The sequence below is a fragment of the Tasmannia lanceolata genome, unplaced genomic scaffold (genome assembly GCF_043159265.1).
Source record: "Tasmannia lanceolata isolate RefF3 unplaced genomic scaffold, GAP_Taslan_0.1 ptg000016l, whole genome shotgun sequence".
NCBI lineage: Eukaryota > Viridiplantae > Streptophyta > Magnoliopsida > Canellales > Winteraceae > Tasmannia > Tasmannia lanceolata.
Window position 1 is genome coordinate 13,983,849 of NW_027518693.1, and position 26,164 is coordinate 14,010,012.

The 26,164-nt window shown below is 36.4% G+C and overlaps 1 protein-coding gene across 4 annotated transcripts; it reads left to right on the top strand.

The window, feature by feature from the left end:
- Positions 1–5,037: 5,037 nt before the first annotated feature.
- On the top strand, positions 5,038–26,066 carry LOC143848777 (solute carrier family 40 member 2-like). Of its 4 annotated transcripts, XM_077357829.1 has the most exons (9): positions 5,038–5,325; positions 7,611–7,761; positions 8,471–8,667; positions 12,114–12,593; positions 21,365–21,536; positions 21,869–22,006; positions 23,833–23,943; positions 25,300–25,463; positions 25,823–26,066. In XM_077357829.1, the coding sequence occupies exons 1-8, from the start codon at positions 5,213–5,215 to the stop codon at positions 25,426–25,428; spliced, it is 1,491 nt and encodes a 496-aa protein (XP_077213944.1). In that variant the 5' UTR covers positions 5,038–5,212; the 3' UTR covers positions 25,429–25,463; positions 25,823–26,066. The 4 variants fall into 4 exon arrangements, 3 of the variants coding, with proteins under 3 accessions (XP_077213944.1, XP_077213945.1, XP_077213946.1); XR_013235471.1 differs by lacking the exon at positions 25,823–26,066 and having other exon boundaries at positions 23,833–24,059; positions 25,039–25,442; XM_077357830.1 differs by lacking the exons at positions 5,038–5,325; positions 7,611–7,761; positions 8,471–8,667 and adding an exon at positions 9,831–10,491.
- Positions 26,067–26,164: the final 98 nt, after the last annotated feature.

Here is a 26,164-nt window from a genome sequence, read left to right on the forward strand (position 1 = left end):
CAAACTGACTCCTAAGATGTTAGCCAATCACTGCTAAAAATCAAGACAGTCAATTCTCAGTGATGACAACGGATCTATGCAATTAATCAAGTGTACCATCCTTAAGTGAAGTCTATAGATATATAAGATTAAGAGAAACACAACTTAGTGATAATCATCTCTCTCTCTCTCTCACTCATTCGTGCGCGCAAAATGGTTTGATACTGCTTTAGTTAAAATGGGCCTACCACTTTAGTGGTTACCATTCTCTAGACCTGGCAAAAAGTGACCCGGACCAGCGGGTCCACCCGGCCCGCCCGTAAATTACGGGTTGAAATTGACCTGCGGGTCGTGCCCATATAGAAGTGCAAAAGGTTATTTTGGACTTGTTTTCCCCGTAATTGTCATAATTTTTAAATTCTCTCTGCAGTTTTTTCGGTAATTGTCATATTTTACTACATTCTGTCGGTATTTTTTTTTGGTAATTTATCTACTTTGCTTCCATTTTCTGTAATTTTTCATTTAAAACTTAGCACTAGGCATGATTATTATTTATTGCTATTATTTATGCTAGTCACCTTTTCACAAATCGTACTTCTGCAATCTTTTCAGTTTGCACCATGTCAGAATAAGACAAATGTCTCAAAAAGTCAACATAAATGGCTAATATCATATGATCATTGCAAAGGATGGTTGGGGAAGGTGGCTAGCAAATCCCTATACAAACAAAAAAAATCTAAAAAAATATATCAAAAATCCGGGTGGTCCGCAGGTCGACCCGGCCCGTACGGGCCAGGCGCGGGTCCAAGCTTAGTAACCCGTAAAAATTTCCGGGTCATTTTGACCCAGTCCGGCCTGCCCGTTTGCCAGGTCTACCCTTCTCTTAGTTAGCTCTACCTTTAGTGATTAGCCATCTCCTAGTTGTTGTGCAAAATCCCCCTTGAATAGGTCTTATATAGGCATCTAAAATGTCGAAGTTTTTCTCACTTTCTAATATGGATCACACTTGGGCCGTGTCTGGCTGCCATGAAATTTTTTCATGGAATTTTAGTTTATCATGTGGTATGAGAGGGCTTGGGAGAAGGAGAGACTTAGAGTGGGCATGAGTGAGGAGAGGATCAAAAAGCTAAAAAATAAGGAAAAGAAAAACTCTAATAAAAATACAATTTATTTTTTCCCTGCTTTTTAGCCACTTCTTACCATCTACTCGGGCATGCAATCTCAAGTTTCTTCATAACCCACCCTCCCTAGTCCTCTCTCGCCATTTTATATACTAGGGGCGTGTTCAACAACTATTCTTTTACGTGACCCTTTTTTAGGGGTGGAGAATGACGAAAGCCAAAAAAATCTCAAAAATCTGGTTTGGCTACGTGACCCGCTAAGGTCCGTTTCGAAAATTTCTGCTACTTTTTTGACTAAAAAATAGGATTCATTGAAGCGATAAATAACCGTTTCTAAAGTTTCTCATCACTCCGTTTCCGCCCAATTCTTTAGGCGAGAATGAGAAGTGTTGCCGATCATGCTCAAATTTTCCACTTGAATATACTAATTTTTCACTTGATACACTTGTTTTCCATATGGAAAAACAATTCAGGTTGCCAAACTTGGCCTTTAAAGAAGTGAAAACAAAAGTTTTTCAAAGTAAAGTGGTATACCAAAAGTAGAGATTTTATTTAGTCTCAGCGTGAAGTCTAGTTTAAGACTTACTGCGCTTGGTATTTGATCCAACAACAGCCCACTTTTAAGTAGACAGCTGTTGGATCAAATATCAAAGGTAGTACAGCAGTACCGCTGGCTGCTGTACCGCCTACACTCCTTCCATCTGAGATTTCAATTTATTTGCAAAGGAGGGCGAAATACCAGGAAATTCTGTCTGTCCACTTTTTAAGAATTTTTTAAGAGAGTGATGTTGCATCAAATATCAAAGGCAGTACTTCTGCTCTACCGGCTACACTGATACCGTATGGTTTCTCACCAAGAGTATTCTTAATGAAACACCTAAAATTACATATGTGCACATGGGAAGCCGGTTTTGGTCCAATTATTGTGGGAGAGGAAGCCTTTGAAGAAAGCATAATAGCTCACTCGTCTAACCCAATGACACGCCGAAAATGTTCCTAAAATGAACGGCCTGCTTTGGGCTTTGTTTGTTGCTGTCTTCCGGCCTCCATATAAGAGATCTTCCAATTGAGAAGATCTATCTAGTTGAGAGATAACTAATCCTAAGGCAAAGGGTTGAGACCCAGATAGACATGAAATCAAATAAAATGCCATATGCCTGTCATTTTAGAAATAAAACACAATTTGTTCATAAATTACTCGTACATGAATTTATCATATTCTTTTAGGCCACATTTGGACACCTCATATTTTTGTATTTGAATATGGATTTGAGTTTTAGATACAAAATACATCAATCATCCTCATGCCCTTCTTGTACGAGAGGGAGAGAGGGAGGGACATCTGGCTGCTGCAGCAGCATGGTTGAGGAGCACCGAGGGTGAAGTTAATTGCTACAAATATTGATTTCCAAATAATGTCTTGCAGAACACATTTGCAAATCGGATTTTTTTCACCGTTGTAGCTGATTTGGAAATCTAAGGATCTGATCCAGTTCCTAATCTCAACTGCAAAAGTGAGAAATCCAAATCTAAATCTTGTGGTTATCCAAACGCGGCCTTAGTTCATGAGGTGACACTTCTCACTTGGAAAAGAGGGGCTGCAAAATTGCTTTTTGGGAGATTGGCACGACATATCCATATGTGATAAAATATGAGTGAAAAACTAAAAAGAGGATTTCTAGACTGAAGGGAGGAGCCGATATTAATGCATGATGGTGATGTGTAGCCAATAGGAGAGCCCTTTCACCTCTTTTTTGCAAGGGCTCCCTTCAGTTTAGACTTCTTCAACTAAAAAATATTAAAATATTACAATCCTAAGATCTAATAATTTGTACTTTTAGTCATTAATGTGAACATCTGGCTATGTATTCAACAACAACAAAAAAAAAATACACATTATTTATTTTTACCGTTAACATTATTTTTCAAGCCAAAGCAAGGCCTATCATTTATCAGTTCTGACCAACCAAAGGTGAGACCTACTACGCCATACTGTGCGTGTCTCTTCGTAGTATAATAAGGTCACAATGTATTGAAGCATCCCTCCCGCAGAAAAAATCACAAGAAGAGCGATAAATTTAATAAGCAAAACCCTTCCAAAACGGGATTTCGTTAGGAAAATAAAGATAAAAGTGAAATTGACCAACGATTTGGTCATTTCCACATTGTGTTTTTTTGCATTTCGTGGGGATTCAAGCTCACTTCCTGGTCTTCTTGTTCATGAGTCGCAACATAGGGTTTTGTCTTTATTTTCCAAGCAAAATCCCGTTTTGCTAGCACTGAGCTATAGGCAATACAATAAATAAGGTGAAAAAATGCCATTTATCATATCAAAAACCATATCATGATATGATACATCGCCAACCTTGTTACATGGAATATAATATTTGTACATTGTTTGTCCAAGGGGATTAGAACCTAATCTATTAATTAAAAAACCTTTGGGAGTTGGATTTTTTATGGACTATCATTGTTTTCATTAAAGAATACTATTATATTGATTATCTATTTATAAAATACACATGTTATCCCAGTAGAACCTTGCACGCAATCTTTTAATTTAAAAGCTTTGGAAGTTGACCTTTTTTCGACTGTCATATTTTTCATTAAGAAGAGATTATTATATTGATTGGCTATTTATTAAGTATGCATGGCATCTTATTAGCCACTTAGTTAATGGAAAATTGTGTTTTAAATTTGAAGCACTTCACTTGATTCACCTCACATGAGAGTTGAATGTACATGCAATATCTATTTTTGTGGCTTGGGATGGAAATATATGTTAAAATGAGGATAAGATTTCACTAATTCTTGGATGATTTACATTGAGCATAAGGATTGTTTTTATAGAACGCTCAAATGATAAACACAACAAGAGAATAAGATAATTATGGAAATACATTATCCTAATCTAATTCACTTGCCTAATCTAACCCAACCAACCAATATAGCCTAATCAAATCAAATCTTTTAAGCTCAGAATATTTGATCTTGATTTCATTTCATTGTATAATAATATCTAATATCACTCTTGAGATATACCATTTTTTAAAATATAATGTCTTTTAAGTTTCTTAAACCCAGGAAATATGATAAGTAAATTAGGAAAAGTGATTTTTGCCAATGAATTCCTAATTTACAAATTCTATCATGATGAATAGGGGTGGCAATGGTTCAGTTTCGGTTCGGTTCGACCCCCAAACCGAACCGAACCAAAATTTGAATCGGTTTGGTTTTACCGAACCAAACTGAATTTTCAGTTCGGTTTCGGTTCGGTTCCGCCAATTTTGCCACCCCTTACTCATAATAATTGAAAATATTCGGTTTCGGTTCGGTTTGATCCCCAAACCGAACCAAACCGAAACCGAATTTTCGGTTCGGTTCCGGTTCGGTTCGGCCAATTTTGCCACCCCTAATGATGAATGTTTACAAGGTTAATTTTTTGGAAAAATATTCCAAAAGTCCCTAAATACCAGAAGAAACCTTTTTTTTTTTTTTTTTTTTTTTACAGAAAGACCGCTCACAATTATGAAGTAATGATTTTTGCTTGAAGATTTTGTTTGTTTGTTTGTTTTTGGCCTGTTGGTTTTGGATTTTATGTTCAAAACTATCATAGTTCTCAATGACTGGATGTAATATATTTTACAAATTAGAGATTTATAGGTAAAAGGTCCATTTTAAGACATAATCTTTTTTATGAAAAATAGGTAGAAGGCCCATTTTAAACTGGCGTTGGGCTGGGCAAGTGGGCAGGACCCCTACGGTTTATGGCTTCCCCAAAAGGCTCTACCCAAAAAGATTTTACTTTTATATGGTTAAAAAACAATTTGAACCTTTTAGAGGATTCTATTAAAAAACCCTTTTCCAAAACGCATTTTTTTTTCTTTCTATAAAGGACCATTCATTATCGATGGGCCCTAAACAACCATGATTTTCAGTAGAAAGTTTTGAACACTTCTGCCATTGAAAATAAGAAAAAGAGGGTTTTGAACACTTCAAATTCCCATGCAACAATGACCATCTTTATTTCAATCATTCCCATCTTACCCACCTTTACAATTCCATCATGACCCATTATCACCATTGCTCAAGTTCTTAACCCCAGCTCTGAAATGGAAGAAGAAATGAGACAATCTCTTATTTCTGATGATTCTTCTCAACAGTCTCCTCCTTCTCTTATCGTCTACTTGTATGTTGGGCACTTCCTAGCAAGATGGGGAGCAAGGCATGTCTTTCCCCTTTGTCATGCAATCTGGGAATATTTTGTTTTGATTATAGAGTGCATGCAGCATCATTAAAATGATTTAGATATCAATATGATTGTGATTCTAGATAGCCAAAGAATCAATCATTTTTTGAGCCATGGATCTTGATTGATTTGAATGTCATAGTTGTGGTCGTTTCACCTTTATTCTTTGAATCCTCTGATATGTTCTGTTGTGGATTCTTATACCTATGATGGGTTTGTGTTGGTTCTAAGTCTGAACCAAGTTTGAGAACTTGCTGTTTAACTCAGAAGAAGGACAAGTCAACTTTGTCTGGCCTTGCCAGGAACTCCAATTCTATAAAAATTTGACTGAGATGATTACCCATTGGATTGATTCTTTATAAAGTTGGAAGTTTTTCCTTGCCTTTGCTGAATCAAAAACTTGAAATCAAGATTTCAGATTCTAAGTCGATCCGGAATTTCTAAACACTGGTCTGATATGTTTGTACTTGTAAGACAAATGCTACAGGAAAAAAATTGTTTAGGCAAGCGTTGTTTTTTTTTTTTATGGGTAAGCTGGGGTTTAGCGGGGAACCCTACCAATTTATTAGATAAAGAGATAGATGATACAATAAAAGCACAAAACTAACCCTAACTCGGAACATGCGAGAGAGGGAGAACCAAGGCTCAGCACAGATGAGCGATGAAACACTAAGCCTAAGAGATCAAAATGCTCAGTACTTGTGAATTACATAATCAACTAATTTGGAAGGGGTATGTTGGGCTCTTTGTGAGCGTTTTGGCCAAATTTTCTTGTGAACTTCTTGCCATGATTCATTTGATTCCTCAAGTTTTGGAGTTTCTTCTTCACCACTATCCTCATGCTCGACTAGAATCAGGTGGACTTGATTACATTCATCCGCCCAGGATACATTCTTTTTGGGGCCTTTTGTGTTTGTTTGATCGTCCTCCTTTTCTGATGAGGATTCTAACGAGGAAACCTCTTCAGGGTCGGAGTAGTCCTCTGATCCAGAGTCTTCTTCACTCTCTTCATCATCCGTCATTGCATCTGAGTCCTGATTGACATTGTCTTGTATGGCTTCTGAGTCTAGGTCTTGAAGAATGTTGAATTCTTTTGTCGAATTCCGATTGTCTTGCTCAATGTTGGACAATGCTTCAGGGTCTAGATTGTCTAGAATACTGAAATTGTTTCCAATTTTGGGTTGGGCATTCTGATATTATATCTTTCTCCCTTAGGAGGTTTGGAAGGCTTTGAACACATTCAGGGTCTTTTTCTTTTGGTGGGGCAGCAGGGGTGCTTTTTTTTACCCATTCCTGTCTAACTTTAGGGGTGAAAGATGGGAGGCTCGTTGGGCTGTGGGCACATCTTCCAGTTGTGTGGCTGAAGTCCTTGCAAAGAGAGCATGCTTTAGGTTTCCACTCATATTCTACTGCTTGGGTTTCGTCTCCTGATGGGGTTTGCATATGAATGATGTGAGGGAGGGAATTTTCTGCTGAAACTTCCACACAGACTCGTGCATAACTGAGCCTTGAAGCTTCAGCAGTTGTTGAATCCATATAAAGAGGCTGACCAATTAAACTAGCGAGCTTACGCAATCCTATGTTATAGCATATCTTTAAGGCTTTTAGCTCTAGAGGATGTTCTTGTATGACTTTTCTCGTGTACAATTAAAACTATCCTAATGTAGTGTACAGTTATAGTATAGCTCCTTGCTTGAGCTAGTCAATCGATGTTGATTTCTTCCAACGTAATTTTTTTTCTCCACTCAAGTTTTAAGAACGTTGAAGTTTAAATCGGACTTGATAAAGGCCATTAGTCTGTTGATTCGAACTCAGTTGAATATTGGTTTAAGTGTTAACAATTCAAGTTTCGGTTCGATCTCTGGCATTTTTTGAGTACTTGATTTTCTTGAGGTAACAAGATTCTCAAGTCAGTCAAGCGAACTTGATAAGTTTTTTTAGTATTTGATGGAGTTTATAAATCTTGTTTCCACTTGTCAGATTGCCAACAAACTGAGAATGTTTACTTATGTTGTTCTATAACGCAGCTACCATTACCAAATGCATGACGTATTCCTTGATGATTATTCATGGCAACAGGAATGTGAATAGAATTTTGAATTTTCTTAGAATGTCCTGTATATCTCTGCTCCTCACATATATGTTATTTATTTCTACTTATGCCATTAATGATCACAGAATCTATGTGAAATAGGGATTTCCTGATTATTCACATTGGCTGTTGTTTGACATTCTATCTCCTTTTCGTTTCTTCCTTGCAGAATGTGGGAATTCTGTGTTGGTTTATACATGATCAGTCTTTGGCCAGATTCTTTACTCTTTGCTGCTATTTACGGTGTTGTTGAATCTGCCTCGACTGCATTATTTGGATCCATTGTTGGAAAATTGGTCGAAAGATTGACATATGTACAGGTGATTACTAGATCTGGAGTTCATAAATGCACATTTATTTGGTTTTGCAACAGTATATATGGTCATGTTTTCAAGCTCAATCAATCCACTGTTTGAAAACTCTGAGTCAATCGCCGACTCACCTAAGTCGACTCCCTTTTACCTTGCCCGAGTCTTCGTCTGAGTCAGAGTTGTCTTCCCAAGTCAATCAAAACCCTTTGACGCACCCGAGTTAATGAAAAATTGACTATGCCAATCGTTAACTCTCCCAAGTTGAATCCGTTTTACCTTTACCGAGTTCTCGTCAGAGTCTGAGTTTTGAAACATTGATTATATCATTAGTGAAAGCATTCATTTTCCTTTGACATATATACAGGTGATTACTAAATCTGGAGTTGCATAAATGCACATGTATTTGGTTTTGCAACTTTATATATGGTCATGTTTTCAAGCTCAATCTATCCACTGTTAGAAAACTCTGTCAATCGCTGACTCGCCTAAGTTGACTTCCTTTTACCTTGTTCGAGTCTCCGTCTGAGTCAGAGTTGTCTTAACAAGTCAATCAAAACCCCTTTGACTCACCCGAGTTAATGAAAAATTGACCATGTAAATTGTAGAGTCACCCGAGTAGACTCTGTTTAAACTTTACCGAGTTCTCGTCAGAGTCTGAGTTTTGAAACATTGATTCTATCATTAGTGAAAGCATTCATTTTGCCCTTTTTAATTGCAGGTTCTTCGAGCATGGTTGCTGACCCAAAATCTGTCCTTCATAGTGGCTGGAGGCACAGTGACTGCATTACTGATCTACAGTGATCTAAAGTTAACGAATTTTTCAGCATTTATTTGGCTTGTCATCTTAACAAATATTTCTGGAGCAATTGGGGTACTTTCAACTCTTGCTGGTACCATCTTGATCGAGAGAGAATGGTAATCCAGAATCTACTTGATGCTGCAATGGGTTTATATCTCCTTGATGCTACAATGGATTTTGAGTTGAAACAAAGTTGTGTTATCAGCTGCTAGGGATTCTTACATATGGGCATTTTAATTGTTGTTTGCTTTGTAGTATTGCATGTTGGCTCATGAAGACTTCTCATTTTGATGTATATTTCCATGCTTATCATTACTGTTTTTAAGTATTTTAAAGTACTGAGCGTGTACTATTGCAAGAAGGAAAATAACTATGCTTGCTAATACTGCAAAAAGGTACTATTGAACAGCTTATAGAGCTGTATCATTTGGACTTAGAATATCAGTGAAACATACAAATCAAGCTTGATCAGTAATGTGATCTTTGCTGGTTTTAATCCTTTAACAAATTGGGCGCTTAAGAATTAAACTTGTATGGCAGAAGAGATGGAAAACAATTCATAAGAATATAAATGAGCTAACAAAATGACAATAGAGCATTTCTATGGTTCCTTTTTAGGGAATTGTAGTTTGTTGACTAAGAAAGCTGTTGAAATATTTAATTGATTAATTTATTTTATGTGCATGGGCATTTGGTCTTTTGTCATGAGGGTGCTTTTTTTTTTTATAATGCAGACGAATTTTGTAGGAGGCAAAAGTTCCATTTGATCGAAGACTAGAGAATGTGTAGAAATCCATGTATGCATGTGGTGTTCTAGAAAACTCCATTGTAATGTAAATGATCTAGAATGAGCCTAGAAACCTCTAGGGTCTATATATATATATATATATGAGAGAACATTTCCTACACACTTGTGTAGGTAAGTTACCTACACACTAGCTTAAAATACAGTGGGGGCCCACATTGTTTGGGTGATCCAAACAATTCATTTGAATGGTCCTCACATAGATAGGGTGTCCACAAAAAATCGTAGGGTTGGGATGATCCTATGGATCTGATTTTTTGTGGACACCCTATCTATGTGAGGACCATTCAAATGAATTGTTTGAATCACCCAAACAATGTGGGCCCCCACTGTATTTTAAGCTAGTGTGCAGGTAACTTACCTACACAAGTGTGTAGGAAATGTTCTCTCTCTCTCTCTCTCTCTCTCTCTATATATATATATATATATATATATATATATATATATAATATAAGCAACCACACGTATGGAGTCTTTCTCCACAATTGTAAGAGAGAAATTGAGCCTTAAGATTATATTTTGGTTGAGTTGAATAAATGTTGTTCTTGTTGGATTTCTCCACTGTTTGTGATCTTCTTTTTATTTTGGGTGTGGGCCTTTGTCTTCTACAATCTTGGGCATGTTGCCCTACATGGTATCCAAACTATTTTGGGGGCATCAGAGGAGGTTAGCTTAGTGAAGAAGCAACCCGGTTTTTTAAGGAGCAATGACCCAAGGAGGAGAAGGTTGCATCGATTGGAGTCGCCCACGATGGATATCAATGGTGGGTGGAGTCCTTTCATCAAGGAGAAACTCAACAACTCTAAGTAGCGATGTCGGAAGCCATGCAAGAAGACCTAAGGGGCAAGATCTATGGGAAATCATTGATGAAGATGACATGGAGATGCTGACCTATACACCTGAGAACGCTGAAGCAAGGAAGAAATGGAGAATACTTTGTGGTAAAGCCCTCTATGCTACCATTCAAAAAAATGGCCTCTATGCTTTAAGAAGATCAACCCAAATAACTTTAATCAATCATATTCGAGATATCAAGTCACCAGAGAAGGGGTCGGAGATGCTTGAGACACTCTTCAATTGGAAGAGCACGAGATGGTTTCAAATACTTGAAAATGAGATTCTTTGCATTTCTAAGGCAAGATGACTATAGATGAGTAATTCCTTTAAGCTAAGAATATCTGTTCCAAGATTCCAAGTTTGCATCTAGGTGAACTAACTAGGGATGAAAGATTAAAAGAATGTTCAATTCGGGGGCTCTTTTATATGACCATATATGCATCTTCCTTTGGCTCTTTTACATGACCATATGTTATGTGAATGCATTTATTGCATTCATTCTTATAATTGCAGGACCACGTCACCCTATGTAGAGAATGCCTTAACATATTCCACTATCCTATCAAATCTATAGCTATTGCATTTAATGCAATTGGAGAAAAAACATGACTTGGGTGATAGGCCTGAGTAATGTTTCCTTTTTTTTCTCTGATACTCCGATTCTCAATTAATGACAATTGGACTTTGCTCCTTGATCTCGCTTATAACTGAAAGCAGTTGCAGAGCGTTTTGGTAAGAGATATCCCCAGTTCAGAGAGTTTGAAAGAAATATGTATATACCCAATTTTGTGTAAATCATCCGTGAGGATAATTGGGCGTATTTGGACTTTGGGTTTGAGTGTTTGAGCTGCTACCACTTGTATTCCTATTTTTCATAGTGAATACTTTTGATCCGTCTTCGCCCGTGGACTAGGCTTTACGCCGAACAACATTAAATCTTGTCTCCGTTTATTTGTGCAATTTACATTCATTTACTTTTACCATAAATTATCTCGTGATCATTAACTCCAATACTCGATCCTGGCAGTACAATTAACGCTCCAATTCACAACACCATACATACGCTCTAGTTTGGACCTTCTCCCAATATACATTTTGACAGAATGTGACCATTAAAGATGTTTGACCCATTCAATCTTTCCATTGTGATCAGTACTCTAGATTGGCACATCTGACTACTTGCCTAGATCTGATATGTACTTGGATTTGTCAATAAACTGTTCGGTGAATTAATTTTTGACACGATCCAACTTCAACACTCCAATCAACAGCTATCAATGGCTTTCGGGCATATTTTGTCATAAAAAAGAGGGTGGTGGGGGGTGGGCAGGACCTTTTGGTCTGATACCATGTGAAACAACCAGTTACTCCAAACGCTTAAGCTGTTGGAGAAGGCGTTGTTTAATCTTTTACACTCTTAACAATTCCAAATATGCTCCTTTGAATTTCAAAACCAAGAATTTTAAAACACCATAAAAGCTTCTTTTCAATCAGTCCAAAAAATTTAAAGCCCATTTTAAAAAAATAAAGAAAATCAGTCCGAAAAAATTGAAGTAAAAATTTTAAAGAATACATTTGAGGACGATCTTGATCTCAGTGTTTCAAAATGCAGTCGAAGAAAATCTAGTCAAAGTTGCGCTTTTTTGTTTGGTCCTGTTACATTTTTCAGTTCATGTTGTTCTTAATATTGCATTTTTCTAGCTTATAGTTAGAGAAACACATTATCAGATTCAATTTTAAACATCTCTTGATTTATTTAATTTGAATGGTTGAAGTGGCACTTGAAATATGTGATTTCATGATGAAACTTGTGCTAGATGTTATAGCAGATTTCTGACTGTTGAGTTGGTTTGCAGAAGTTAATATTAATTTTAGTTTTCCAAATGTCTCTCAATTATTGATGTTATGCCTAAATTGCAGGGTTGTGGTGATTTCAAATGGACAAGCTCCAGAAGTATTGACGAATATGAACTCCGTTGTTCGACGGATTGATTTAATCTGCAAGCTTTTGGCACCTGTTTTTGGTGGGTTCATTATCAGCTTTGTATCGCTGAAAGCATCAGCAATAAGTTTAGCACTCTGGAATACTATATCTGTTTGGTTTCAATATTGGCTTCTAATTTCTGTGTACAATGGATTTCCGGCATTAAAAGAAAGCAGTGAACGGAGGAATACAAAACTTGAATCAAGTGATTCATTAGAAAGTTCATCTAACACAAATGATACCGATAATTCTCCTCTTCTAGAGGGATCCTCAACATCCCTCAAAAATTCATGGAAAAGTAAAGCAATTAGAAAGCTCTCGAAAATTCCTTTCTTCGATGCGTGGATTGTATATGCAAAGCAGGAAACGGTGCTTCCAGGAGTTGCTTTAGCTTTGCTTTACTTTACCGTTCTCAGGTGATTATACCTTCACATTGCTTCTTCATCTTATGAAAAATTAAACCGTTCAATAATTATTATCTTGTGATCAGTAATTTATTTGTAAGTTCATGTTACCATCCTTGATGCGATCTTTAAAGGTTTCTCATCCATCTGTTATAACTCCAGTGATCATAATATTGTGAAAATTTATCCATACAATACATGTTCTTAGAAAGATATGACGAATATGAATCCTTGTGCTAATTAAAAGAGCATTGTGTTAAATAATCTTTTATTGATAAAAAAATATGCGATGTACAATTTACTGTAGTTCATTTATCCAAAAGCTTCACTTATAACAGTGAAAGAAGCCATGTTCCCAACATTGAAAGAAACTCTTATCATCAAGATGAAATAGCTATGCTATTGACGATGTACTATAAACATGTAGGTGAAGTCATCAGTTAGATGTTTTTTCTTTCCTTCTTTTTTTAACTTTTAAGATCCGTCGTTGTGTTTTTTTATTAGTTTTTTAGTTCAATTAGGATAGTTTATCTATTCCTTTTCTCAACTTATGAGTGCTCTTTTTGTCTTTGCGTAAATAATGAGAACTTCTCTTGTTTTTTAAGCATCTAGTTATTTCACGAGGCAATCAGATCATCATGGCCCTGCACATTCTAAAATGAGCATTCCAATATCTTGATATCAAAGAGAATTAATAACTGAGTAGTGAAGGAGAAATATGGAAAAAACTAAAAGAGAAGAAGAAGAAGGAATTATGTGTAACCGTTGTGTTCAGCACAATATTTTGTTGTTAAGAGAAGGGATAGTTTTATATTGGTTTCTAAGTTATTCACCAGGCCCATTATATTGATGGCATACTTGTAATTTTTGTTTTAAGTACATATGAAGATTCATGGGAGTCACATCATTAGAATTTCACATCCCATGAACTCCCTATTCCTCTATCCTCCTTTACTTCTTCACTCTTCGTCTGTACCTTAATTTCCATGACTTGTTCACTTGAGTGGACTCCTCCAAGTGAAATCATAAGGCTTTCTTTTCATTTTAGCATGGCAGTAGAACCAAGACTCTGAAGTTCCTTGTCTGATTTTTGTGTCCTTTTCCTTGGAAACTTAGATTGGATCTCCCTATCTCTCTTTTCATTCATGGGATTTCTTCTGTTGAGCAAACCTTTTAGTGCACAGAAAATCCATGGGTTTCTCATTTTTGGAGCTAAATCAAGGATGAACTACGACAAGTATATGTAGATTCTCTGCACAGAAGGATTGTGTTGATACGTACATGTTTTGGTGTATATGATATAGTTACAAAGTAGTTTTTGTAGGGTTATGTATTTTAGATTTGTGGGTGTTAGTTACTTGTTATGTGTCATGTAAGTGGGTGTTGGTTACTTGTTGTGTGTTGTGTAAGTGGGTTAATGGGGTAGTGATGTGGCAATACCTTTATGCATGTATTTTAGTTTAGGTTAATGAAAATTGGAAAAGAAAGAGAATTTTACAGCAAATGAGACTTTGTTCTTAGGGGAGTCATGGTTCCTCTCGAATTGAACCGTTAGGAGTTCCGGCTGCCTCAAATCTACCATTCCCTCCTCTTTTTCTATCTTTGCTTTTTTATTTGTGTTATGGCCAATTTAGGCTCGCAACATATGTTGTATTATGTGAACTGCTATGCTTCTTTCATGTGGATTGGGAGATTACTTCCCTAATTTGTCCCTAATAAAATTTTGTCAGGATTGGGCTAATTGTGCTTCCTTCATGTGGACTGCCTTGGACTGCTGTGCAGTATTTATGTGGGGTAGCTAGTGTGCTTCCCTAATTTATGATTGTGCTGCCTTAATTTTTTTTATTGTACTGTCTTCATGGGGTTTGACTAGTGTGTTGTATTATTGCCCTATTTTGTGGTTGTCCTGCCTTCCTATGGACTGTGTTCCTTTACGTCCCGTTTTCTAAATGGATGAAACTATCTCATGTGTGTATGTCTTGTTTGAGAAGTATTCTTGTTTCAACAAGGAAACTTGGGTTTGAGTTTGTATTACAGTGCGCTTCGTAGTGCATGGGGGAAGAGTTCAATGTGTATCAATCTCTCATATCTTATATAAAACTATTGGAAAGGCAGCAGAGTACAAGTTTTCACAGTTTCTTTCTAGATTGGTTCCAGAATATCATGAAGTTCATGAGAAGATCCTGGCTTTCAAAGAGATTCCCTCATTGAATAGCCTTTATTCATGACTTCAGTGCGTTGGAATTTCTAAAGTCTCTTTACATATATCAGTATCGGAGTAGGAGTTTGCCTTGAAATCATTGGCAGACAGAGGTGATGTGGAATTTGACATGGCAATTTTGGCAAATGACATGATGGTTTTGGCAGAGGACATGGCCGGGAGTCAGGATGAGGCTGTGGCGATTGTGGAGGACGTGATAATAGAAAGTGCACGCATTGTGGGAGAATTGGTGGGTCTTCAACCACTCTAAACTATTTCGTTACTCTAGTCGATGGTTCATTAGCTCCTATGACTAGTCATGGAACATGGTATTCTACTAAGTATCTTTCTGCACGTACCAGAGTTTTCCCCTTAATCTATATTTGTTGACAAACTAACCAAGTTTCTTCAGTCTTCAGTAACCTCTTTCCCTTCATGTTGTGTTTCAAGATCTAAATACAAAGAGAATGATTGGTAGAGGGCTTGAGTCAGGTGGAATCTACTATCCGGATCGTAAATGACTGGTGTTGCTCTTCATTTGGCCATTTCTCCTCAACTTTGGCATTTTGACTTCATCAACCATCCCTGTGTAGTTTAAAGTTATCATGGTCCTGGGTTTGTTTCTACTTTAGACTGAAGCTTGATGTCACGGGGTGATAATTATTCTCACTTGGATCCCCTTTTATAAGCCCAAATGAGGTTCAAACCTAGTGTGGAAGAGTAGAGAATATTCAGAAGTCTAGAATTATAGTAGACACTTGAAAGAGTTGGTAGTGTGTAGATATTTGCAAAGACTTGTAAGGGTTCTAGAGTGTTTAGTGTACAGAACTCTAGTAAGTATAAAAGTTTTCAGACAGTCGGAGACCATTAGATGATTGCCATGTGAGATGACCATGACCATTACTATAAGAGGTGGGAGCCTATAAATAGGTAAGAGCTCCTTATTTACAAATCACTTCAGAACTCCAAGCCTTGTAAGCTTTCTATTCAAACAAAAAACAAAAAACCCTCCAATCCTTGTAGGCTTCCAACAGTGTACAACAGTGTAATACAAGCCTTATTCCCTTTCCACTCAATTGCTTTATTGTGTAAGAGTCTGTGTGGTGTGTTCTTTTGCCTTAAACACAAGGCTATGTCACTTTGGTTAGGTTGACTTGCAATAACTTTGGGGCATTGCATTAGTGCTGCCTGGATGTGAGGCAAATGATTAGAAGGCTTGTGACATTGAGTTAGGCAAGGATCACAAAGTTCTTTTTTTATTCTAGGGGCGATAAATGGATGTTAGTTCCTTTTTTAGTTGTTCATTATGATATTTGGGTTTCATCTAGAGTTCAAAGGTTGTCAGAGTATATTTTTGTGGATGATTACTCTTGTATGACTTCATCATATTTGATAAAAGAGAGATCTAAAGCTTTGTACAATTTGGCAAAAATGTGTGTTTTACATCCAGATGATGTTTAGGAGTATACGTCACAAGGATTTCAAAAATACCTTGCTCAATTCTGGTATCTTGCGTCAAACATTTTGTGCACACACCGCACAACAAAATGAAATTGATTGTAAAAATTGTCATATCCTTAAAGTCGCTCAGATTTTATTACTTAATATGTTTATTTCTAAGATCTAATAAGAAGATGCATTGTTAAATGTATGTTGATTAATCAAATGCCATCCTCAATCTCGCATGAGAAGTTTCCTACTTTGTTCTCTTTCCTACTAATCCTTTCTTTTATGTTCCTCTTTAAGCGTTTGGTTGCATTTGTTTTTGTTAAATGTACTAAGGGTATTATGGTCATAATATGACTATTGTTATGTTTAATTTATCGTATGGGGTGAGAGAATGCTTTAACGCATTCCAGACTCACACCCTTTCTCCTCTAACTCTCGCATTCTCTGTCTCCCTCTTTCACTTCATCTCCTTCTCTCTATTTCTCTCTCATCATCATGTAGAACATCAACATGGTATCAGAGCAGATGGTGTGAGAGATCCACATCAACAAAAAGATTCATTATTCCCTTCTTTGTCTTTGTTTTTCAATTTTTTGGGTTGTTGATTTCAACCCTAACCATTTAGCTTTTCTAACCCAAACCCTCTTTTTTTTTGTCTTATTTGAAAAACCTAATATTTTTGTTTTGCCTCTTTTTTTTGGGTTTTCCCTTCCCATCTCCGTCGGTCGTCTTAACCTAACCCTAACCCTAGCCGCACTCTTCCCCTACCCCACCGTTTATTTTCGCCCACCCCTCCCTTCCCCATCTTGTGTTGTTCCCTCATTCCATACCGTACACAATTTGACTAAAACCCTAACCCTAGTTTCTTTATGTATTCATTATCTGAGTCCTGACACCGATAAATTAGAGTTTCATGTCATTAAATGTGCCTTTTTGGAGCTTTCAGACTCGAAAAGTGTATCTTTTCTAGAATTCTGCATCAAAGAAAAAGTTGTTTTGAAGAAGAATTTTGCCAATCAATGCAGAGCTAGCTTCCATGGGTATGGGTGCAAGTGTCAAAGTTCGACCTTTGTATCTATTGTCAAATTCGATAAACCTCAAGAAAAAAGATGTGTTGATTCATCAATAATTATTTTCTCCTATTGGAATACTTAATTCAATCAGAGTGATTTTTGTTGTTGTTGCCAATAAAGATAGGCCATTGTGCTAAATGTTAAAAATTCCTTTCTTCATGCTAACCTATGAGAAGAAGTCTATATGAAGCAACCTCCAAGGTATGTTTCTTAGGGGGCATTAGATAAGGTTTGTGATTTGAGGAAAGCTATCTATGGTTTCCAACATTCTCCTCATGGTTAGTTTTATAAATTTAGTTCTATCATCTATAATTACCAAGTACGGTTTTCATCATAGTCGTGTGGATCATTCATTTTTTGTGTGGAAAAAAAATTCTAACACTGTGATATAGTTGCCTCTGTTGATGATATTATCTTTACTAGTAATGATCATAGAGGGAGAATAACACTGATATAGTTGCCTTTGTTGATGACATTATTGTTACAAGTAGTTGCCTATACTTTGAAGAGTTATTGCAAGAACATGTGTGTACCAAGAAGTTGAGGCAGTTTAGATATTTTCTTGGAATTTAAGTACCAAGGTTAAAGATCAACATGAACTTATCGCCAGGGGATTATTGCTTATTGTCAGAAACAGTTATGTTAGGACTTAGGAGTGAAGCTTATTGATACACCCATACATCCTAACATCAACAGTTAAAGGTTCAAGGAGATATGTTGAGGACCCAAATCGGTATCGTCATCTTGTTTGAAAGCTTGTTTACTTGACTATTATGTGTATTTATATTTCATTTTCTGTAAGTGTAGTGAGCTAGTTCATGCATGCTCCTACTGTGGATCATTGGGAATCTGAGACACCTTAGGCATACACTTGACTAAGGAATTATCCATAAGAAGAATGTCCACTTGAGAGTGGAAAGACTTTCTAATCTAGAACTAGTAGGATCACCTTCTTATAGGCAGTCGACTACTGGCTATTGTATATTGTTAGAGGAAATCTAGTTAAATCGAGGAGCAAGAAGTAGAGTATAGTTGCAACTCTGGTGCGAGGCAGAGTATCGTGCTATGGCTCACACTAGATGTGAATTGATGTGTTATAAGACTCTCATGTAAAAGATGAGGTTTGTGGTTGAAAGGCCAATTACGTTGTTTGATAACCATGCAAGTACTTATATTACTAGTAAATTAGTAATCCAGTATTCCATGAGGGAAGTAAGCATATTGAAGTAGATTATCACTTCTTCTTTTTTGTGAAAAGGTCACTATGGAGATGATATTTACTCCATGTTTGAGGTGTAAAGATCAACTTGCAAATGTATTTACGAAGGCACTTGGTTGCAGTCAATTTTGTATTATTTCTTCCAAGCTTTGCACGGGTGATATATATGTTCTAGATTGAGGGGAAGTGTTAAGAGACAGGGCAATTTTATATTTGTTTTCTACATTATTCATGCCTAGTTAGGATAAGGCCCATCATATTGATGTCATACTTGTAATTTTGCTTTTAAGCACATATGTCAAGAAGGTTCATAGGATTCGCGGGTTTAGACTTTCAATCCCACAAACTCCCTCTTCCCTCTATTTTCTACTATTCTCCTCCATTCTTTCTCTCTTCTCTACCTCAATTTACATGACTTGGGTGGTCTCCTTCAATTGATTTCTTCTCCTTTCACTTCAACTGAATACAAACAAGCAAACTGCCCTTTAATATTAGGCAATACCCATTCAGTCCTATATATGAAGAAAAAAAATGATACTAATATATTTTACTTCAAGTGACCCCCTCTAGAGGCAGAATAGATTTCAATCATTTCCTGCTTGCAAAGGATACTATAAAGTCTATTCCTACCTACAACCTTGGTAAGGACGTTAACACTTCTTTTTTTTTAATGGTAATGATGTTAACAAGTGTATCTTCAAATTTGACATCTAGCACAATAATAATTTTGGTTCTGCTGTCTCTGTAACAAAATGGAGATACGCTTGGTTAGAATTTTTTTTACTCTTTGGACTTGTGTGTGTGTGTGTGTGTGTGTGTGTGTGTGTGAGAGAGAGAGAGAGAGAGAGAGAGAGAGAGAGAGAGAGAAAGAGAGAGAGAGAAAGAGACAGCTGATCCCTTTGCTCTTCGTCCTCCCTCAAGCTTGATACAAGGTGATCCTTGCTCTAGGCTGATCCTAGAGAGAGAGAGAGAGAGAGACAGAGAGAGAGAGAGAGAGACAGAGAGACAGAGACAGAGAGACAGAGAGAGAGAGAGAAATAGAGGTGATCCCTTTGCTCTTCGTCCTCCCTCAAGCTTGATACAAGGCTGATCCTTGCTCTTTCTTAGATATTTGTGGGTTGATCCCTTTGGTTATCTCCAATGTGGATCTGTTGTAGATTCAAACCTTGTTTTTTATTTCGAAGCCACCAGTCACCACTAAGGGTAGCATGTTTTTTATATCAGATCTGTATTTTTGTCTCAGATCGGTAAATGATTCAAACCTTGATGTGATATTCAGATCTGTATTTTGTCTCATTGACAGTTTAATAGCACTGTATTTAAGCCATCTGTACATCATTTACAAGCTCGTTTGTTCGTCCTTGGGTTTTGAAATACATTTGTGGGGAATGGTCCACCATTTCTTGTTGAATGTTGCTATTTCAGTTTGGTTTTCTGCATTTTTTATTTGGGTTATGACATGAAGCTCCTCTACATTCCTTAAAGAACACTTCTATCACCCTGTTGCAAAGACAATGTTCATTGATAAAATTGGCAAATACATGAATTTTCTTATTAGATGAATAAGTTTTACGCAGTAATTCTTATATCTCTTTAACAATATCGGCGCCCATTGGTATGATGGACTCCACCAAGGCGGAAGTCCTCGTGCTCAAGAAGAGCATCCTCCTGAAGCCCTTATCTCCCTAATTATTGTATGTGAATCACTCAGTGTTACTCGGTGGGTGCAATGGGGAAAGACTTCCCTTGGAGATTTGCGGATGCGATGGAGGATTTGGGTTCATATTGAAGGCAAATCAATTTTCTTCCAGCACATCCATTATTTGGCTAATGGGGATGCACATGCTTTAGCTCGTTTTGGTGTGATCAGTACAATCCTTCCTGTTCATGACCATTTCTCATCTGCTGATTTTGGTTGAGATTGTGCTTTCATTTTTCATTTTTTTTTTTGATTTGCTTGACCAGCACGATCAAAACCTCTTTACTCTTCTAGTAAAGCTCTTGATTACCATTAACAAATAACAACAGCCCAATCATATCGTTAGTTTGAAAGATCCATTTGCATTGCGCTTGTCTGTTCAAGTAGGCAGCTTAATCAAGTCCCAAGTTCCACTCTCCAAATTGCACATATTCTTCTCTTAAAGAATCTACCTAACACTTTGAGTGAAAGCATTATCATAGAGGAAGGTTTTTCGGAACATGCATGGACAACAAAAAGTAATGATGATCTACAGAAAATGATATATGGAAATAATGTCCTTAATAAGACTTTCAACATTTGACTATACATCTCCTATGAATCAGAAGGCAAAATGCAAGGTGCTGTGTTCCAGATATCCAGATTTTCAAGTCATTCTCAAAGAAGGTTTAAAAAAACTTACGAGGTCACAAATTAGCTAAAGGAATGCTCACCACAGGTTGACTTTCTGGAGTTGGACAAGCATGTGGTCTAATTCTTGTTTGATATAACTGAAAATTTCATATATTTTGTAGAAAAAAACTACTGGTAATTGTTGAAAATTACAGAAATGACAAGAAAATTATGGGAAAATACATAAACAACACCTATTAACACATCACAATTATTTTCTAACACAGTAATGCTGACTATACTTGTTGAGTTGGTCACACTGCAATTTCAGCTTTAATATTGATTCTTTGACTATAACTATGTGCTTAGTGCTATCCTTTATAGATCACCTTCTGTGATTACGTGTAATATACAAATGATTTATTCATAGAAACTGTAGCCATTTCCTGTCCTCTAATTCATAAATTTGTTACAAATGCTTTACTTTTGTTGGAGGATTGTAATATGCATCTGTTTTTTTTTCCCGTACAGCTTTGGAACATTGATGACAGCTATGTTGGAATGGAAAGGGATACCTGCCTATGTTATTGGCATTGCACGTGGAATAAGTGCTATTATAGGAATCGCTGCAACAGTTGTGTACCCAATTGTACATTCACATATTTCAACTCTACGGACTGGATTATGGTCTATTTGGACCCAGGTATCATCTTTCACTACAAATTGTAGTGACATCTTTTCATTGGGGAAGCTTTATTCAACACTTTCTTTGATGATGCATTTATTTACTTTTTAACAAAGAATTTATTCCTTTCTTTCTTCAAAAATTTCAAGAGGCTCTTTTAACCTTCAAAGCAATTACATTTGTAACTATCAAGCATAAGTTGTCTTTAATTTGTGAGTAGTGATTATTATAAAAAAAAAATTCTTTACTTTTGGGGCCTCTTTGTTCAACACCTGGTGGTTCTTGGAGGTACACCTTACAATGCTATCATACATGTGCAAAGTGTTTGATAGTGATCTCCTTCTGTGCAGTGGTTACTTTTGCTAGTATGTGTTGCTTCCATTTGGGTTCAAAATGGCATCATTTCATCATGGATGTTAATGGGTGGAGTTGCAGCATCTCGTCTTGGGTTATGGATGTTTGATTTATCTGTCATTCAACAAATGCAGGTGAAATCTCGTCTCTAACTCTGATAAGATAGTTTCTACTCTAAGGTATTCATGAATTTGTCAACAACAGTATTCCTGTTGGTCACAGTTAAATGATTTTTAGTGACAAATCATTTATTGGTTCCTCAATCATTATTTTATATTTATTTCACTTTGGTGCAACAATTTTATACAAATCATTTTTAGTGACAACAAGTGGCCATGTTGATTACTTGCATAGAGATTATGTGGATTCAAAGGTCCTTACTAACCAGGGAATTCATCCATCTTCTCATACACATCTTCATTGCAATAACTCCCAACACAATTAAGATCACATTCTATCCAGTGTGCCATCAGCACACAAAGCATACAGGGATAAGCCATTTTATTTGAGAGAAGTTTTTATCTTGGATATTTCCCCCTTATATCTCTACTATGATACAGATTTTCGATGTGTTTACCAAGGCGTTAAAAAGTATCGGGGTTCTTTTCATAGGTGGGTGAGAGTTGTTCGAGGATATTGTATTGTAGGGGTATTTTTGCTCCTTTAATATTTTCGTCCATGACCAATGTATCTATACAATAAACAGGTGCAATTTATTGATATCTTTCAAATAGTTTTGTGGAATAGTACAGATTTAATTGTTACCAATTATGTTCCGAATTTTACACTAGTATTTGAACGTGCATACATATGCATTGTTGAAAGCTTAAGTCTTCTGTGCATATCAGCAGCTGTGATTACCCAAGCTTGGTTTTATGAATATTCTCTCTACTTCTCCACATGTAGGGCATCCATTGAGTTACTTCAGAAGATGACTAGGTTAATTAATCAAGATGTGCTGGAAATGCGTAGGGTTTGGTGCATGAACTTAAAATACTATAGTAATTTTAATAATAATAGCTACGACAATAAAGTGATAATAAGAAGGTTAGCCTATTTAGGGGTGTGTTGATTTTGCCATTTAAAAAAATAAAATAAAGGAAGGTTCTTGATAAAATCTATGCAACAAAAGAAATTGAAGGAAACATGTGTAATTATAAAAGCGTTTTATAAACGAAAAATAGATTTGTCAAATACTACAAAAAAATAAGATACACATCTACTATGTCATGTATTTCTTCTTGTCAGGTGCTATTTATGGATATCACCACTTCAAGTTGGGGTGAATGTAATGTTCCATGTTATGGCTACATAATGGAAGTATCAGCATTTGTTGAGAGTGCTTCCTACAACCAAGTCATAGGGAATACTAATAACACTCATCCCTTTTTATGTGTCGGTATACAGTATACACACATTCATACATATATAGGGCACTGATATTCTCAATCCCCATCTTTTGATAATTGGGTGAGCTCACCTTCTCTTCTATTATTTAACCAGCTGTCTAAGGCTATTACAATTCCTAAAGAGTTCTCAGCAGCCAATTTAAAAATAAAAGACAAGGTGAGCTCTCCTCATTATCAAACCATGGGAGTGCGAATATCAGTGCCCTGTATATGTACATGGAGAGAGAGAGAGAGAGAGAGAGAGAGAGAGAGAGAGAGAGAGAGAGAGAGATTATAGACACACACATACAGACATGCATTGGTACAGAAATACAAATACAAACACACGCCCACACATATACTGCTTTTGAGAAATTTTATCTAACTAGATAGGAAATATTTGGACTAAATTGTATTTTGAAACTAAAACTTACAATCACACGCACACACACACATATACTGCTTTTGAGAAATTTTTTCTAACTAGATAGAATATTTGAACTAAATTGTATTTTGGAACTAAAACTTAGTAAGTACTGATTTCATTTGTAACGGTTGTGCACTTTGACCAGGATCAAGTACCTGAATCTGATCGTTGTGCGGTGGGAGGCGTCCAAAACTCACTCCAGTCTATATTGGATTTGTTGACTTATATCATGGGCATCATCATTTCAAAGCCACAGGTAAGTACTTCCTTTGCTAATTTCATGCTAGTAGATTTTTTTTTCCTTTTTTCTGCATGATAACAAGAGAGATTTCTTTAAAAAAAAAAAAAAGCTACGACAACAATAGCACATGGTACTTTAATGAGGGGGGGGGGGGGGGGGGGGGTGATTTTTATTGCAGTGGAAGTGCTGGATCTTCTTACTGAGCTTCAAATCCATAATGTGGAGTTATCAAGTACATCATGGGTCAAAGGTGATTCATTGAATATGATCACTTGGGCAAAGAGAGCTAGTCCCGGAATGTGGAGATTAAGGAATGTTAAACTAGATAATTGATTTGAATGTGGATTTTTTCCAACATTTAATCGAGTACAAATGGTGTAGTAGCTATCTTGACAAGGAAGTGAGTCGGTCGGTTAGAGCTTGTACTGAGAGAGCATTGCCTCCTTTTAGCTTTTTTGTACACCTCTTTTATTTTCAATCTGAGTAGATTGTTGTAACTGAGAAACTGAGCAATTGTTTGATCTCGCTGTAGGACTGTAATATGCTTTCTCCAATGCCACACATACGTAAATGCATGCATGAATACCTACCTCTGTCTCCCTACCCACCCCTAGTCTCTCCAAACTGTAAGTTAATAGACTCTTGATTAGTAAAGCACCCCACTCCTTTTGACCTAATTTCCAACCAAGTCAGTTGACTTGAGCGAGCTTTGAGCCTTAGGATGTAAGTATGCCTTGTCCCATCCAGATATTCTGTATAATCGAAAATGCAATTCACATTTCATGGAATCCACTACTCTGATAGGACAAAGTTTCAATGGTTTTTTTCACTGCATGATCGAGGTTGAAATGATTGAAAATCTTCTCATACAAAATGAGGCCAGATAATAACTGAATTGACCAAAGAAACTAACAAACTTGATTTGGTAAAAAAATTTGATTGTTATCTTTAAAAAAAGAAAAGGAAACCAACAAACAACATTTCATGATTTACTGGGAATGTTGAAGCTATTGAACCTTAACAGTTTATGTTTCTTTGTAATGGAATAATAGTCATTTATCTTTTCCTTTTCATGTTTTGTCTGGTTTTAAGTAACTTAAGAGCTTCTAATCCTTGTCATTTATGTGGCAATGATATTATAGCGATTCAAATTCATATTTTGCATCATTGAATGCCACATCTTTCCCATGCTTCCAAGCTTCTAAATCGCACCATAATATCACATTTAATTAGTGAAGTACATGATAATTCAAATTAGGAAACGGAAATCATTATTGCTTTTAATTACATATTCTCATAGAACTTGGCTCTTGTTACAAAAATCATGTATGGAAATTGTTACTCTCTCTCCTTTGCTGGTTCTGCTTTCAGGAGTTCGGTAAGTTGGAGATGCTGTCATTTTTGTCAGTAACATTGGCGGCAATACTTTATAGCGTCCATATATATCGTGTCCGGAAGCACCTTTTTCACTTCGACAAGTGGTTTTCAAAAAGCTGTTAGATGTTTAATCTAATGTAACTTACCAAACAGGCAAGGTAAATTCTTCCTATATGTCATGCTCAAGGTTTAAAATTTCGGTTTCGGTACCGGTTTCGGACCCATCTGGTACAAAATCGAAACTAATATTTTATTCAATATTAAATTTCGGTAATTTCGGCCGAAATTTTGGTGAAATATTAAATTAATTTTAAAAAACTGATTTTTTGGGTCAAATTGGTTTCGAATAAATGACCGTTTCGGTTTTTGGTGGTTTCGGTGTCGGTCTCCACCGAAATCCGGTCATGCTTATGCTTGGAAATTTCTTTAGTTTATAAGCATTCATAGTAACATTACAACAAACATAGAAAGTCATGAATCCTTATTTTAAAGTGTATATGAATGATCATGAATGCAGACCAGTTCTTGAATAGCTTGACGAAAGGTGTTGAGTGAATTGTAGGAGCAGTGAACCAAGAGATCTTTCTGCTCTAGTATATCAGTTCAAGCAGAAAGTTTCACGGAATCCAGGGAACAAATTTTGTAAATATTTTTGTAACAAAACTTGTAAATGTTTTTACATGGAAAAGATGGGATGTTAGCAAAATGTTTGGATATTGGTATCTTAGGAGAAATTTTCTTGAACTTGAGTGCTTCTATAATAGGCTGATTTCTTTCAACCAGCTCATGAAATTCATGGAACATTGGAATTTGTATGGGGAGAAAGTTTATGGTGCCTGTGTAGTTCTAACCATGGTTT